General features: G+C 37.9%; 1 protein-coding gene across 3 annotated transcripts in view; it reads right to left on the minus strand.

The window, feature by feature from the left end:
• The window catches only part of ANGPT1 (angiopoietin 1), a 269,300-nt gene extending 255,288 nt beyond the window's left edge, over positions 1 to 14,012 (minus strand). Inside the window, exon 1 of one of the 3 annotated variants that reach the window (XM_055287050.1) lies at positions 13,301 to 13,924. In XM_055287050.1, the coding sequence (XP_055143025.1) occupies positions 13,301 to 13,597 (297 nt within the window). In that variant the 5' untranslated portion in view covers positions 13,598 to 13,924. Of the gene's footprint in view, positions 1 to 13,300 lie in introns of all 3 variants that reach the window. The other 2 variants (XM_055287049.2, XM_055287048.2) reach the window with 2 other exon arrangements.
• Between the last annotated feature and the right edge of the window lie 1,871 nt (positions 14,013 to 15,883).

A 15,883-nucleotide genomic window follows, 5' to 3' on the forward strand; every position in this document is an offset into this window, starting at 1 on the left:
ATGGGAAAGAGGCCTAGGAAGCATTTTCCCTAAGAACATCAGGCTTCTTACAGCAATTTATACACATGTATGGTAAATTATTCTCATTGCCAAAGACGGTTATTTAGTATGGATAGATTCTCCAAAAACTTACAAGACATCATCATTCATCTGAATCTCTTCCCTGCTCCCCACCATTCAGAATTTGTTGTAATTTGTGAAAGAAAAGTGAAAGAGGCAAGAAGAGTAAAGAGCTTCAGATTTAACCACTCAGAGTACGGGTTCAAATTCTGCAATCTGCCTCAAAGTAAATATGTAACCTCTTAAAAATCATTTGACTTTAGTGGCCCTCAGTTTCCTTATCTGTAAAGTGGGTTTGATAATACCTGCTATGTATTAAAATATTTGTTTGGGTGATGACACTGTTTACCAAGGTAGACTTATTAATAACTTATTTTAAAAAATCATTATTTTTTTCTTTTTGTTTTTGGAGATAGTCTCACTCTGTCACCCAGACTGGAGTGCAGTGCCACAATCCCAGCTCACTGTAGCCTCGACCTCCCGGGCTCAAGTGATCCTCTCACCTCAGCCTCTAGAGTCACTGGGACTACAGGCATGTGCCAGCCACCATGCCAGGCTAATTCTTGTATATTATTTTGATAGAGACAGGGTTTCACCATGTTGCCCAGGCTGGTCTTGAACTTTTGGGCTCAATCCACCAGCCTCGGCTTCCGAAAGTGATGGATTACAGACGTGAGCTACTGTGTCTGGCAGAAAAGTCATTTTCATACTTGCTATGTGACAGAACATCTAGTATCTATTGCTCCCTTTGCAGATAAATTATTTTGTGCAGAAAGCAATAGCAATTTCATTGGCAGAAAATGTGATTATGTTGTATCGGTGAGATAATCATGTGTCTCATGTAATGCAAGCTGTACAACTAAACATGAGAGGTCACTTCCTAGCTTCCCTTAATATGTATTTGCTGTATTGTCAGCTATCTCCTGAGAGATGACAAATATCACACACAATAGATGGAAGATGACAAACATGGGGACAATGAAGTGAGAAACCCTTAAAATTGAGAAAACTGTACTCTATAACTTAATAGTTTCCTGCACATTGGGGAAAGGTCTCTGTTATTCAGCATTAGCACAAGTATCCTTCAGACAACTTCACTGACCAAACAGTGGCCCCCAAACAGCTTTGAGCAATACAGCGTGCATTGATTCATGAACACATCCCAATAGTATCTACTGGGCACCTACAATGCCCACACACCACACATTGCTTGTGCTCAGCATTCAATAGACAGCGCAGTTCAAGCAAGTGAATATGCGCTGAGTTGTTTGTTGTTGTGCTGTTTTAATAGGTTTTGGTTTATCTCACCATGCAAAGGTGGGTGGAAAGAATGACTGAAATCTATTCTGTCCCCACCCTCCTTTGTCCTCTTTGGGTCTCTATGGAGAAGAATGGACAGGGAGAAGTTAGGGTAGCTTAGAGCCTCCCTGTCTCATGCAACTGATACTCAGCAAGGGAAGCAGCGACCCTCAAAACCCAAATTTTGAGTGGCCAGGCCTCCAAGATCAGACAAAAAGAGAGGATAAACTATCACAACTGTCTACAAGTAGCAGTGTTCTTGGCTTGGGCCCAAAATACCAGGAATATTTTCATTAATAGGGACAATGATAAATAAAATAGGAAATGAGATAAGAGATCATTGCCTAAGGAAACAAGGTTTTTCTTCTCATTTTTACAACTCTCCAAATGACCCACAAAAGGAAGTGCAGGCAAATAATATTTAAAGTTCCAGAATGCGCTTTCACTTTTCCAAGCAGGATTGCCTACAGATAAATCCAAGAGGGAGGTCATTACATTGAATGGAAGATATTTAGAATAGGCGGCTTCGCCCCATGTACAGCAATTGTAAGCGTTTCTTTGTGTTTTAGAAGTTTTTAGATAAATAGACTCAATTAAGCTCTATAACTTCAAGAGACGGTGCTTCTAAGGAGATACTCAGTAGGGACTGCAGACCTGGGATTCTGCGGTCTGTTAACAGGCCTGTGGGAGGGCTGAGAGAATCAGCTATTGTGCTTCAATCAGCAACACAGCCTACCTGCCACTGTCAATTTAACCATGGAGCTTTAGAGTGGGGATGGGGACAAATGGCTGTGTGAAACAGAACTTGAGAAAGGGGCAACACATTTAGTATGAAAGAATTAAGGGTTTAGACACAAAGACAACTACAGAAAATTTTTTTAGAAATAGGCTTAAGGTTTGAGGATTGACAAGAGGAGACATGGCAAACGTTGCTGCAGCTAATCTCATACTTGGTTAAAAGCATAGGTCATAGATCCAGGCTGCCTGGGATTGAGTGCTGGCCCATAAATTTAGCTACTGTGTAATACTGGGCAAGTTACTTCCACTCTCTGTACCTGCCTCAGTTTCCTCATTTGCCACGTGGGACAATTATAACACTATCTACCTCACATTGGCTTTTGAGGTATTCAGTAAATTAACACATGTAAAGTTTTTCCAATGGTCTCAATAGTTTTGAAAAAGTGCTCAATATTTAACTAACACTGTACCCAGAACTTCCCCTAGTAATAAGTAGTATTTACTTAACACCTACTAGGTGATAGAACTTATGCAAAGTAATTTATGTGAATTATGCTTGCACTTAATAACTCTGTGATATAGATACTATTATCACCTCAATTTCACCCATAATGAAATTGCAGCACAGAGCAGTGAAGAAACTTGCCCAAGGTCACACAGCAAGTCAGTGGTGCTATCAGCATTCAAATCCAGGCAATTTGACTCTGGGCATGACACACTTCATCACTGGGCTGTACTATCGTTAAACTTGCCATAGGAAATAGTGGGCACAAACAATGTCCTTGCTTTTAAGTCTGTTTCAGTTGGTTTAGGCTCCTCAACAACAGGGGTTTTAGTGAATTTCTTACATCTTCCTAGTACCTTGCAGACCACCTTGGCTGGAGTGCATATTTGATTAGGTAACTGGCTAACTGGTTTCCTGCCCTTTGTTAATTGCAGGTGCTAAGCTCTATGACTCCTGCCTGTATCCTAAAAGCGCATGACAGAACTCATGTCATCCCTCATGGAGCAGTCCTCCTGACACTGCTATAGTCCCCTGTCCCTCACTGTGTCACCCCTCCCGCATGTCCCAATAAAGGGACAGTCACTGGTCTCTCTGTTCATTCGCCTTCCCTGTCGTCCATCCTCTTTGCAGCACTCCCACTCCACGGCCAGCATGGGGAGGATCACAGGAGACTTTATTAAAAACAATAATGGAGGAGACAAGAGAAATAAAAAGGAGAGACAGGCCGGGAGGTCCCTTTGAATCTTTTTGTCTTGCCTGGTCTGAGGGCTGCCTTACCACATCTGCTTTCCTGGTTTTAATCTCAGAAGTCTCTAACGTGCAGAATGAGCAAAGTGGGGGTTGAAAAAAGCAAACCATTTGGAAGCCAGAAAAAATATTAAAACTTTCATTTCTAAAACAATAAGAAAGTTAATAATAAATTAATATAAGGCCTAACATTGGAGCCTTCACACCATCAGTATATTAAGTGGCCGTGCGTCATTCATCTGCTAAAAAAGAAAAAGATAAAGCTCCAGAGAGCTAATGAAATTGATGGGGCTGCCTCACTTGATTGTCCTCTTTCAGCACATTATGATATAGCACAGCTTAGGCGTATTTGGGAAAATGGACTCATGGATTATTTTATACAGTTTAAACTAAATTAATCTTTACAACATGGACAAATGTCTTAAAAAGCACAAAAATACTGGCACATGTGTACAAGAAAATAGCAGTTCTTGAGATTTCTATTCTTGGTAAGTGCCATGTATTAGAAGTAAAAAAACAAGCTTAGCTAAGTAGATCTAACAAATCATCAGAGAATTTTGAAAATATCAAAATTCCTCCTTGAAATTCAGATTTTCTTTCACTATTCTCGACCATGAATTCTGCTTGAAGTGAATAGTACCCTTTACAATATGAGGCAATCATCAAACACTACATTCTCAAGGTAAAAAGAGATAAGTATACACTATCATACAATTGTATAATTAAGGGATTAGATAAATTATAGAATTTGCCGCTAATTAACCAAGAGTACTCTATTATCTTATCAAATTTGTGTCATGTGAAATATGGGTGGGCCTCAGTATTGTTAAGAGTCTAAAACAATCTGCATTTGTTTTTGAAATTTACACCTTGATACCCTTAAACTGCTTTCTGTAAGGCAGATTTGGATGTTCTTACGACAGCTTGGCAACAAATTCAAACTATCGAATGTAATGTTTCTTTATGCCCACCAGTAGCTAGGTTTGGGCAGCTTTACCTAACTAATATTTGATTATTTGGAAGTTTTCTTGCAGCTATTTTGAAACTATGTTCCTTTGGACATATGGGGTGCCCTGAGGAATGCTCTTGGAGGGCCAAGGGAAGAGGGTTTAGAAGGAGGCCTCGCTCCACTTCTTCTGTAACCTCTCCATTTGTTTCTAGATATTAAACTTCTGCTGAATAATTCATTTGAAAATCAGGTTCAATTGCCAACAATTATTTAAAATTCATCAGTTCATTGATTCAAAAATATTGTCTTTATTATTGACATTTTAAATTATTAAATATTCAACTTATTCAATAAACCCATTCATTCTACAAGCATTAGAACAACTATCACCTTATACCTTTGTTCTTATTATTTAAAAACTGAGTAGAATTAGAAAATAATAAAAAGACTGATAATACTGGTAATAAGGTTACAATTCTCACCCCTTATATCTGTGCAATTAAAATAAGGTGGATGTCAAGACCTGCTGGATGGGGCAAACCTTGAGCTACATACAATAAAAACCTACTGAACTTTAATCTAGTCAGCTCTATATCAAGAGTGAAGACAAGAACACTGTTAAAATGTTTTATGAAATCCTGGGGCTATCTTTCATCTTTAAGGGTTTAGAAAAGAGCTATAATTTGGGATTTTGAAATATTTATTGGTTCTCTGGGAATGGAAAGTCTCCAATAATCTTGAAGCATCAAGCATTGTAATTTAACTTATTTAGCCTTCAGAAACAAAGTGGAGACTACCAACAAAGCATACTCCTTCCTAATGAATAGAGCTACACATGTCACTAAACGTTACAATATGCCATCCTTCAAAATTATCATAAGCCATTTCACTGAAATTTATAGTAAGTTTACCTATCTGATGCCAGTGAGTTTGGTTGCTTATAGGTACATATTACTAGTGATTTAAGATATTCAAATTTTTGTCACTTGCATTTTATTCATATTTCAGCTGCTGATTTACTTCAGACACATCTTAATGCCTGTGCTAATTTGCATGTTTTTTCAAGAGTTCAACACAAACTTAGGAAACACATTCCTAGATAGACCTCTAATAAGTGACCTGCGTAGTCATGTAGTATAGTATAAACAAGTAACAACAGTTATCTTACTCTATATTTTTCAGTACTTACTGACAAAAGAAAAGATCTTCATAGGCCTAAATGCATTCTGGATGAAATTATTAGCTACTTTCTCTGTTCAAAATCACCTTTTGATTTGCTTGAAGGAAAAAATTCAGATTATTTGAGCAGACAACTGAGACCAAATGAATCTAAAGCTCTCTCACTTCTAATATTTCGAATTAGATAAGAGTATTCGGGTATAGATCCTACATGGAAATAGCCTCCAAATGTAAAGAGAAGATAATCCATGGAGGGCATCATTCTTTAAAAACCTCTTTGATAAGAGAGGGGGCACATCTTTGTACACATTGTAAGAAGATTTAAACACGGAGATGCCCTCCCTCCCTCAGACCATGGGGCCAAAACCAAAGGGGGTTTGGAATTTCCCAACTCCACCGCCAAAGATAATCTTGTATTGGGACAAAAGTCGAGGATGACTCAGAATGTAATTAGGGTTGTACATCTAAGCAAATGACACAATATAGCTTGCGGTATTAAAAAAAAAAAAAAAAGAAAAGAAAAGAAAAGAAGACGAGGCCCAAGAAAAGGCTGCTAATGTTTCCACACGGAGACAAGGCTGTGGCAGAATGAAAACAAAACCGCCTTAATTAGCAAATTATAGCACAGGGGCTGATAAAACTCTGTGTTTTGTAGCTGAGCTACCCACTTATTGCTCCTCCCCTCTCATCATCTGCACAAGTGAGAGCACTTCTAATGTTTATACTTAAAACAAATGACAGGGGGAAAAGGTTTCTAATAAGAGGCTGAGCTGAAGCCCCATTTCTAAGAAAATAGAATGGCTCTAGTGTTTTGTCAGCATTCTTGATAATGCCACAACCAACAGGATGAAACAGGCACATAGCACAGAAGATCCTGTAGCCCGGACTTGTTTATCCACAGGCTGCTGGTCTGTATTGTTATTCAGGTTATGCTTTTTCTTTTCCGATATGTATCTGCTTTGGGAATATTTCCCTGTTTTTGTGATGATGGGCAGGAGAAAGAAAAGACATGAAATTCCCCTGCCTGTGTGCCTCTAAAATGTCACCTCACAGCATGTCCAGACACTCAGCCAAGAAATGGCTTAGTCAGGCTCTCTGCCAACTGGCATGAACCTGAGGATTACTGGGCCTCCTGAAGGGCAATCTTTTTTCCCACACAACAAACCTTACAATTTACCTTGCAATGGTCCAATATTAATACTAATTCCTCTTGCAATATAGGGCAGGGGTCAGCTAACTTTTTGTCAAAAGGGCTGGATATTAAATATTTTAGGCTCTGTTGCAACTCCTCAACTCTGCTTTTGTAGTAGGCAAGCGGCCATAGCCAACATATAAATGAATGAGCGTGGCTCTGTTCCAATAAAACTTTATTTACAAATGCACGGACAATATATAACGGAAGGAACGTGGTTGTTCGTCAACAAAGCTTTATTTACAAACAGAGGTGGCAGGAAGGATTTGGCCCAAGGGACATCGCTGGCTGACCCTTGATAGAGAGGATGGAAACTCAGAATATTAATAAAATTTCTGCCATTATGTAGTTTAAAAGGTAATGTGTAAAATACAGTTGCATCTAAATTTCATACATCAATTCGATTATAGTCCATATCTGCTCATGGACTTCATTGATTTCCCTATTTATTAAAAAATAATAAATAGAGCCAACTATGCTGTAAGCATTGTGCTAGAAAAGTCAATCTGCTAGCAGAAATGACAAAAAAAGAATAATAAATAAAAACTGGTCACAAGACAGGTGCAGGATGTACCTCATAGAGCATAGTGTCTATGAAAGTACAGAGTCACTCATTCTGCAAATATTTATTGAGGTGCTACCATGTGTCATCCACTCTTCTAGGTAGAAGGTATACTGCATCAACAAGATAGACAAGGACGCTGCTCTAATGGAGTTTGCATTAGTAGTAGGCGGAGACAGAATAAATAATCTGACAAACAATAAGTAACACAGCATTATGCAGTAGTAAGTACCATGAAGAAATAAAACAGTATAATAAAGTAGAAAGTCTCTTAGTAAAGTGGGGAAGGTGGTAGGGAATGGTGCTCAGAGATTTTCTGAGAAGACTGCTGAGTGAAGACCTGAATGAAGAGAAGTAGCCAACCATGAAAAGATCGGGGGAAGAATTTTGTGAGCTGAGTAAACAGCTTGTAAAGTCCCTGAGGCAGGAATGAGCCTGTCTGCTGGAGAAATAACAAGAAGGCCAATGTCACTTGAGTGTCTGGAATGTTGTTTGAAGGTAGTAAATGATGGGGCCAGTGAGAAGTGTGGGGCAGATCATATAAGACCTCCTGGTAAGAATTCAGATTTTATTCCTATGTAATGAGAAGTTGTAGGAGGATTTTAAGGGGGCAAATGACATTCTTATTCATTTAAATTACATTAAACCAATAACTTCATAAGAGAGGAGTGCTATTAAAAGAAAGCTCAATGTGAAATGGTACAGTCAGGGGTAAGGAAGGACTGTAATTGCCCATAGAAACCCATAGAAAAGGACCTACTTGTCATAGCCCTAAAACCTGAGATCTCTCAATGGAGACAGTTTGCCAAAAGGCTGTTATAACACTAACTGCCTAGCTTCTGGGGCTGAAAGGGGTTTTTTTGGATCTTTTGATTCTAAAATGTAACAAGCAACCAATAATACCTAACTATTTGTTGAAAAGTTAATACAGATTCTGAAGGGCTCTTACTTGGCTTGAAAATCAGGAGTCTCTTCTTCAAATGAAATTGATGGGGACATTTCTACAACTCGATTTAAAAGATAATTATTTCTATTAATCTTTCTCAGCAACGGCTACTTTTCCCAATCTCTAGGCATAAATTGTGCATAAATATTTTCATGTTTAGTGACAAATTATTAAAATCATACTTACTAAATATCTACTTTATTTTTTTTTGAGATGGAGTCCCGCTCTGTCATTCAGGCTGGAGTGCAGTGGTGCGATATCGGCTCACTGCAACCTCCGCCTCCTGGGTTCAAGCCATTCTCCTTCCTCAGCCTCCCTAGTAGCTGGGATTACAGGCACGCACCACCAGGCCCAGCTAAGTTTTTGTATTTTTAGTAGTGACAGGGTTTCGCCATGTTGGCCAGGCTGGTCTTGAACTCCTCACCTCAGGTGATCTGCCCGCCTCGGCCTCCCAAAGTGCTGGGATTACAGGTGTGAGCCACCACGCCCGACCAATGTCTACCCATTTCACACATTTAGGAAGTTCCCACAAATGTGAAAATAAAACATAAGGGCATTCTCTCTGAGTGTTGCACAGCCACCACCGGCCACCAAAACAATAATATACCGGTGAGAATTAAGTTCTCATGTGCACATATTATACAGATGTATATTAATATAATCAAGTTCTCATGTGCACATATTATACAGATGTAAATTATTATAATTAAGTTCTCATGTGCACATATTATACAGATATATACATATTATATAGATGTATGCAGTAAATGGCTCCCTACTGTACTGAACAAGAAATACTAAGTTCTTGTGCTTATAGAAGTACAAAACATTATTGTACAAAGGAATATCTAGCTGACCCTCAAGTAGCCTAGTGCTAACATTTAAGCAAACTTTAGCATCTTAAAGTAGTTACAAGGTCCCTTAATTTTCACTATTTTATAGTTACCACTATACACTTGAGCACTTGATTTCTTAAAAACTGATTATTATGATAACAAAGAAATTAATCCAGACCCTTAATGAACATGTTCAGGGGTATAAAAATGGATAAGCAACATTTACTACACTTGAGGAACTCACAGTCTAGGTGGGAAAACAAGCCTAGAAACAAATAATTAAAACAACCACCACAACAACTTAGAACTACAGTGTTAACATGTTACAGTCAATGTACTGTGATGACATTTGAGAACTCAGCCTGGGAGGGTAAGTGGAATGTGGGTAGATTTCCTGGAGAAACTGGCAACAGAGCTGACCCTTAAAGACTAATGAAGAAGATGAACTGGAGTGACTAGAGAAGTTTTTGAGATTCTAGATCACTGGTTAAATATAATTTGAATAATTAATAATCACCTACTCTGGACCCAATATTGTTTTAACTAGTATTAGGACAAAAATAACCATAGGTTATAGTCCTCGCCTATAGGACAACTTACAATCTATTGAAGAGGTAAGGTGTATACCTCAAATAAAATACTGACGGTAGACAGTAAAGTGCAGAATGCAATAGATAATGCATTCATTTTTTCATTTAACACATATTTATTGTATATCTGTTATAAATATGATATATACTCTTCCAGGCACTGAGGATATGACATTGGACAAACACACAAGGTCACTGGCCTCATGGAGGTCACACTCTAATGGATATTAATAGGGATTAATATATATGTAATATATAGATTTAAAAAAATCATCATCGTCAATGTATTTTGGGTAATAGCATTCCAAATCTTAACTCTGAAGAAAAGAATACAATATGCAAATAGAGGACATCCTTAACCAAAAAATGTTGTCAATAGAAAAATAGCTAAATAGTCCAGTAAAATCTTTGTATTTCTTAAAATATTCTGGATGGTAATTCATAACTATATTTTCCATTAATAGTCATCAATTTTAGCTAGTGTAAAATATTTATAGCAAATAGACTATTGTTTTCTGTTACAAGGCATTATTGACTCAATTTATTAAAACTTTGAACAAAAAAAGACATCATTTGGCAAAAGCAAAACAGATCTTCTAAGGATTCCCCAAATCCTAGAACATTATACATATTTAAATCTGATTATTTTAAATGTACATCTTTGTGAAATTTTTGAGATGTGGGAGACAGAAAACAATAGTTCACAAAGCACAGGATGTGGGCTAAATGTTTCACTGTCATAGAGAAGTAGGAAGAGATCATAAGAAAGTGACAAAGACACAGAGGCCAGTTGTATTTATCATTACTTATCTAAGAGCTGGTCACTCTCAGATATTTACTATGACTTGCTAATAATTCCAAAAAGAGCTATATTATAGAAGAGATCAAACCAGAAACACACCCAGGTGTTTCACAAAATAAAACTATAATGTTAGGCATATTATTCACACCACTCTTCCTGATCTGAGAAGTCACAATAATGCTATCAACCTATCTCATTTTAATCTACAAGTGATTATGAAAAGTTGATTTCTTTGAATTAAATCCATCACATCAAGAAAGCAGTGCCATAACAGTTCCAGTATTTATGGTGACCCACAAATCATTTGCCCCCTTGCATGCCTTGCTTCTCATCCTGTTCAGTTGCAAGACCAGAAAAGTTGAGGAAGGAGATTTCCCTTCATGGAAGGGGATGGATTAACATAATTATCATATAGCTTCATTTAGCATTGATAACATATCTATTCTGCCCCAAAACCTTTCCTGATGGCGATGCCATGAGCTGCATAATAATCACTATGCTTTGATTAATTATTTTGCCGAATAAATGGATAAATTAATTTCACCTACATACACTGATAGCCTCAGTTTCTGCAGGATATTGCTTCTTCCTATGGCAACTACTTGGAATCAAAATAGAAGTAATACAGATTGCAGTACTGAGCATACCAAATGGTTACAGTAAAAAGATTTCCATTTCAGTTATCAGAATAAATATATCACATGAAGTTTAGAACTTGGAGTGAATGAAACTCCTAATTAAGGGAAACTTATGAAAGCCTTTAGCAAGTTCTTTGCTGAATGCATTTATTTGGTTTCTTGATCCTCCAACCAATCACATTGACAATGACAAAAGATATGCAAATTTAAACTGACAATAGTCAAGCCACACTGCTCTGACTCATACCAATAGGGACGTTTTCAGCATATATTCAGCTTGATTTTTACACTTGAAAGGGTCAGTGTAACCAAAGAACATTTTAATAGTTATTCTTGGCTATAATCTGAAAGCTATCCCATAATCATTGGCCAAGAACAATGCAAACAAGAATCAAATTTATTTTGCAAAATAAATTAACATATGAAACACGTGCATGATTTAAGCCCAGCAGAATTATGTGTTTCCCCTGTCACTGCTGAATAATTGCATAGCAACAAGAAATATGCATTACTATGTTTGAATCACTATTTTGATTATACATTTTAAGCAAACAAAACATTACGTTTTTGGTAGAATAGATCATTCAGGATAACTTGGGACTAAATTTTCCTTCCCATTCCCTCAAAGAATCCAGACTAATATATAATGATTGAATTCTCACTAAAAATATATGGATGGTGTACTGAAGAATAATAACAAGCTGTTCAACCAAAATCATTTGTTTACAATGGAAATAAGTTTTACCAAAGAAAAATACAAACATCCTATTATAAACTACTACGGAAAGTAGTGCCTAAAATTTCAGCTACAATTGTAAAAAAACTGAGAGTTCTGTTTGCTTTTTATTCTTCTGCCTACCTACTGATTGCCTATTACAGTCCTATAGTCTGTAATAGAAAGATTACAATATCAAGTCTGGGAACTGTAGAATTACTAAGTTCCAGTTAATGTGTCAAATGAAGTAACAGTGATCTTAGTTCAGTCCCTAGTGGACAAAAGTAGAATAACTATTACTTGGCATGATTCAGCAGGCGGTGACCTAAGCGAGTGTGACCACACAGGAACAAAATAGAGCATTTGTCCTTTCCCTATCTTTTATCTTTTTAAAGAGATTGCCCGGTTAACAGACTAACTTAAAGAAGCCTGACTGCATACCTATCTATATGTACCAAGTGAATCCATTAACAAGGGAGAGAAGCTTTTCACAAATTGAGACATTGCCTCCCTTCTAGTGGCGTAGTCAGTTGAATATACTTATTCTCGGCTGCCTATTATTAAACAGAGTGCAAAGACAGAATGAATCGCAGAAGTGTGTTCATAATTTAATGGGCGTATCTTCAACAAAAACTTTTAAACGGTTTGTAGATAAATAACTGGATAAACTATTCGATTTGATTTCTATAAATTGAGATTACATTCATACTCAACATTAACATTCATCAAATAACATGGACACTTAAACTCGCCAGGTACTGTCTCTAACTACAATGCCCTGAGAAGGGAGGTATTTCAGGAATATAGTAGACCACATGTTGCGTTCAGCCCAAATCTGCAGGTGCATGTCTTCCTCAACAGCCAGCATGCCCTCATCCTGAGCGAGCAATCTCTTTCTGACAGTTAACATTACAATGTATCTTTTTAATTTTTTTTCTCGAGGACAGAAGAAAAAAATATTTAACAGAAATCAGTCCTCTACTATTCCACCACTTGCTGAAATTAACAGTTCCCTTTACATAAATATACAATTTCTCCAACCAAATATCATATTTTATATTTACTCTCGCTTCATGTTAATTTTTATAAAGGTTAAAAAAACAAATACTTTGTGATGATTTGCCACCCCAGCGGCACAAAAGTTTCTGGTGCAAAGTCGATTTGATCTTATTAATTAGTATTATCATTATTATTATTTATTTCTCACCAACTTGCTTAAGAGGTACATTCTTTCTTAAGGTAGGGTTTTGACAGAGAGACGCTTCATGCTGAACTTTAGAAAAGAGAAACGAAAAATGTCGTAAAATTTACCAGAGCTAGACACACGAACGGGGTGCCCCCACACATTCATAGGTTTGCGCAAGCCCCCAAACCTTGGCTTACCCAGGAAGCCAAACCCAGACAGCCGTCTTGCAATTGCAAACACTGCCCCCCTGGAGCAAAAGGTAAACACACAAATGCGCCCCTAAGGAACTTTAAGTTAGCTGCAGTGCAAGAACGGAAAAAGCTCCGTGCTGTTAGAAACTGAAAGCAATCACTTACTTTTTGCAGCCACTGAGTATAATTTTCCATCACATGTTCCAGATGTTGAAGTTTCTGGGAAGAGAAATCCGGTTCCACGTGTGGAGCATCTCTCTGCAGAGCGTTTGTGTTGTACTGGTCTGTCGTACTCTCACGACAGTTCCCATCGTGTTCTGGAAGAATGAAAGTGTAGGCACATTGCCCGTGTTGAATCCGGTTATATCTTCTCCCACTGTTTTCTGGACTTCGGCGCTGGTTGCTGCACCCTATGTGAGTCAGAATGGCAGCGAGGAAAGCAAAGGAAAGGAAAACTGTCATTGTACTGCTAGCACTCTCCTTCCGTGCCTCTCGCAAAACTTGCTCCTTTCTTCTGACCTCTAAACTAGTTCTTTATTTCAGGTAAAACTGCTTGTTTGTTTGACTCTTTCCCCCTCAAAGAAAGCGTTTGAAGAAGAATCATAGAAAACTAGCCATTTGTTAGCTTTGTTCTAAAATGTTAAAATTTTTTATTTCACTGTAATGATGTTTTTCTTCGTTAAAACTTGAGATATTTATTGTATAGTAGCTGAGATTTATTGTTTCCTCTCTGTGTGACCGTTCAGCATGGAGCCTGCCTGAGTCAGCTGCGTGTACATATTCTAGACCCTTTCCTCTACCCTATCTGCTGCAGATCTGCTATTTTCTCCCAGACCTCAGTGAGTTTTATTAAGGTTGCACATCCAAGCCAAGCTGGAAGCAGGCAGCCTTTCACAAGATGACTTGACAGGAATGCATGAGTGTGCCCCTATGCTAAGGATTGCTGATGGCTTAGGGCGGCGGGATCGTCTTACAAATTGGCTAGATGCGCATGACCTCGATCATGTATGGCCCTCCCGCCCCCTTCCGCAGACAATTGCCTTGAGTCTTTAGCAGATTCATGGCAAATCAATAAATAGAGCAGTCCACCTTAATACACTTTTGGTGTGCATGCTGACCTACTAAAATATAGCAAACTAGCAGTATGTTTTTAAAGTTACTATTTAGTCGAGGGACCCTAAGAAGAAAACTGGCATAATGTCCAATGAAATTATTTTTGATAGATAATGATAAACCCATATCATTATTAAATGTCTTTTAAAAACATGTATTCTCGACTCTGAGGAAAAATATGTTAAAAAACAATTTTTACAGATAATATTCTTTCATTATATTCACAGACTTTTAGGAGTTGAAGAAAATAATCAGAGAGGATCAAATTAGCAAGAAAATTAGCATCATTTGTTGCTCAAAGCAATATGTTGCACAAAGCAATATAGTATGTGCATATTAAAGAGGATTATCTAAGTACCTTTTGGTATAGGGGTCTTAAATGAAACTGGTGTCCTGATCAGAATGCAACCCTTCATGTTCTGTGTATATAAATTGAGCAACTTCCCTACAAAAACAACGTGGCCACAATTTAAAGCAGTGGCTTGAGAATTATTAATTCCTGTGGTATATCCTAATCCTATATTTTACAAGGATCTCTTTGGTGGCTACGGCTGTCTTTAACACTGGTGTGGAAGTTCCACATAAAAACCTCCTGTGGCTGCACAGACACACTATGTGAGAACAAGCATATATCAGGTGTGCTAACAGCCAGCAATGGGCTGTACGGGAGACATCTCTGTGCTTCTGGGAAGGAAGAAAGAAAAATTATCAGAAGATGATTTCCCAAAGGCAGCGTATAAATATTTGAACAAAGGGACCCGTAAATATAAACAGGCAATAATTTTAGAATTTAGGGAATGGCTTTGAGATCTTTACTAGATGCAGAAAACCTGAATGATGAGTTGGGATTTTCATTAGGAACTGGGAGGGCTTTTAGGCAACTGCAGTCGTGGTGTAAAAACAGAAGCCACAGCTGTCATCTCCCATGTCCTGGAAGAAGAACAGGACAGTGGGTGAAAGTCCATAGTGGTTAGAGATGGGCATTTAGGGAGAAGTTAGAGGAGAGGTAAAAACAAATTCCAGAACAAATGAAATTTACTTGGGGAGAGAAATCTTGCCGAGATTCATCAGTCATTTCCACACCAAATAACAAATTTCTGATTGGACAGATATGGACGCAAGTTATGCCAAACACAGCAATACAATATTTGAGCCACTTTTGTAGCCTCTTGAACTTTTGCGTGTCTCCTCATTGAGTCATGTATCACTCCTGTGCAACAATAATAATGGCATGCACTAAGACCTTACTGTTTTCCAGGCGAAGCACTCCTTAACACACTATCTCATTTAATCATTCCAACAAACCTAAGATCATGGATATTACGTTTAACCCCATTTTATCAGTGGGAAAACTGAGTCACAGAAAGGCTAACAGGATGTAATTCACAGAGCTGCCAAGTGATGGCGCCAGTATGTGAACTCAGGCAAACTGACTCAGAGCCTGTTTCAAACCACCAGGCCAGCCTGCTTTTGGAAATCTCTGCAAGGAATGAAAGCAATTTCAAAAGCGCTCCAGCTGCATTGATTTACAGTCCTAAAGTAGGAGAAGTGACGTACCTAGAAGAAAAAGGACTATTAAAACCAGAGTATCTCTCCAAAGTGAGTCAGGCCTTTTCCAGCACACACGCGCAAGCA

The sequence above is a fragment of the Symphalangus syndactylus genome, chromosome 7, assembly GCF_028878055.3.
Source record: "Symphalangus syndactylus isolate Jambi chromosome 7, NHGRI_mSymSyn1-v2.1_pri, whole genome shotgun sequence".
In the NCBI taxonomy this organism is placed as follows: domain Eukaryota; kingdom Metazoa; phylum Chordata; class Mammalia; order Primates; family Hylobatidae; genus Symphalangus; species Symphalangus syndactylus.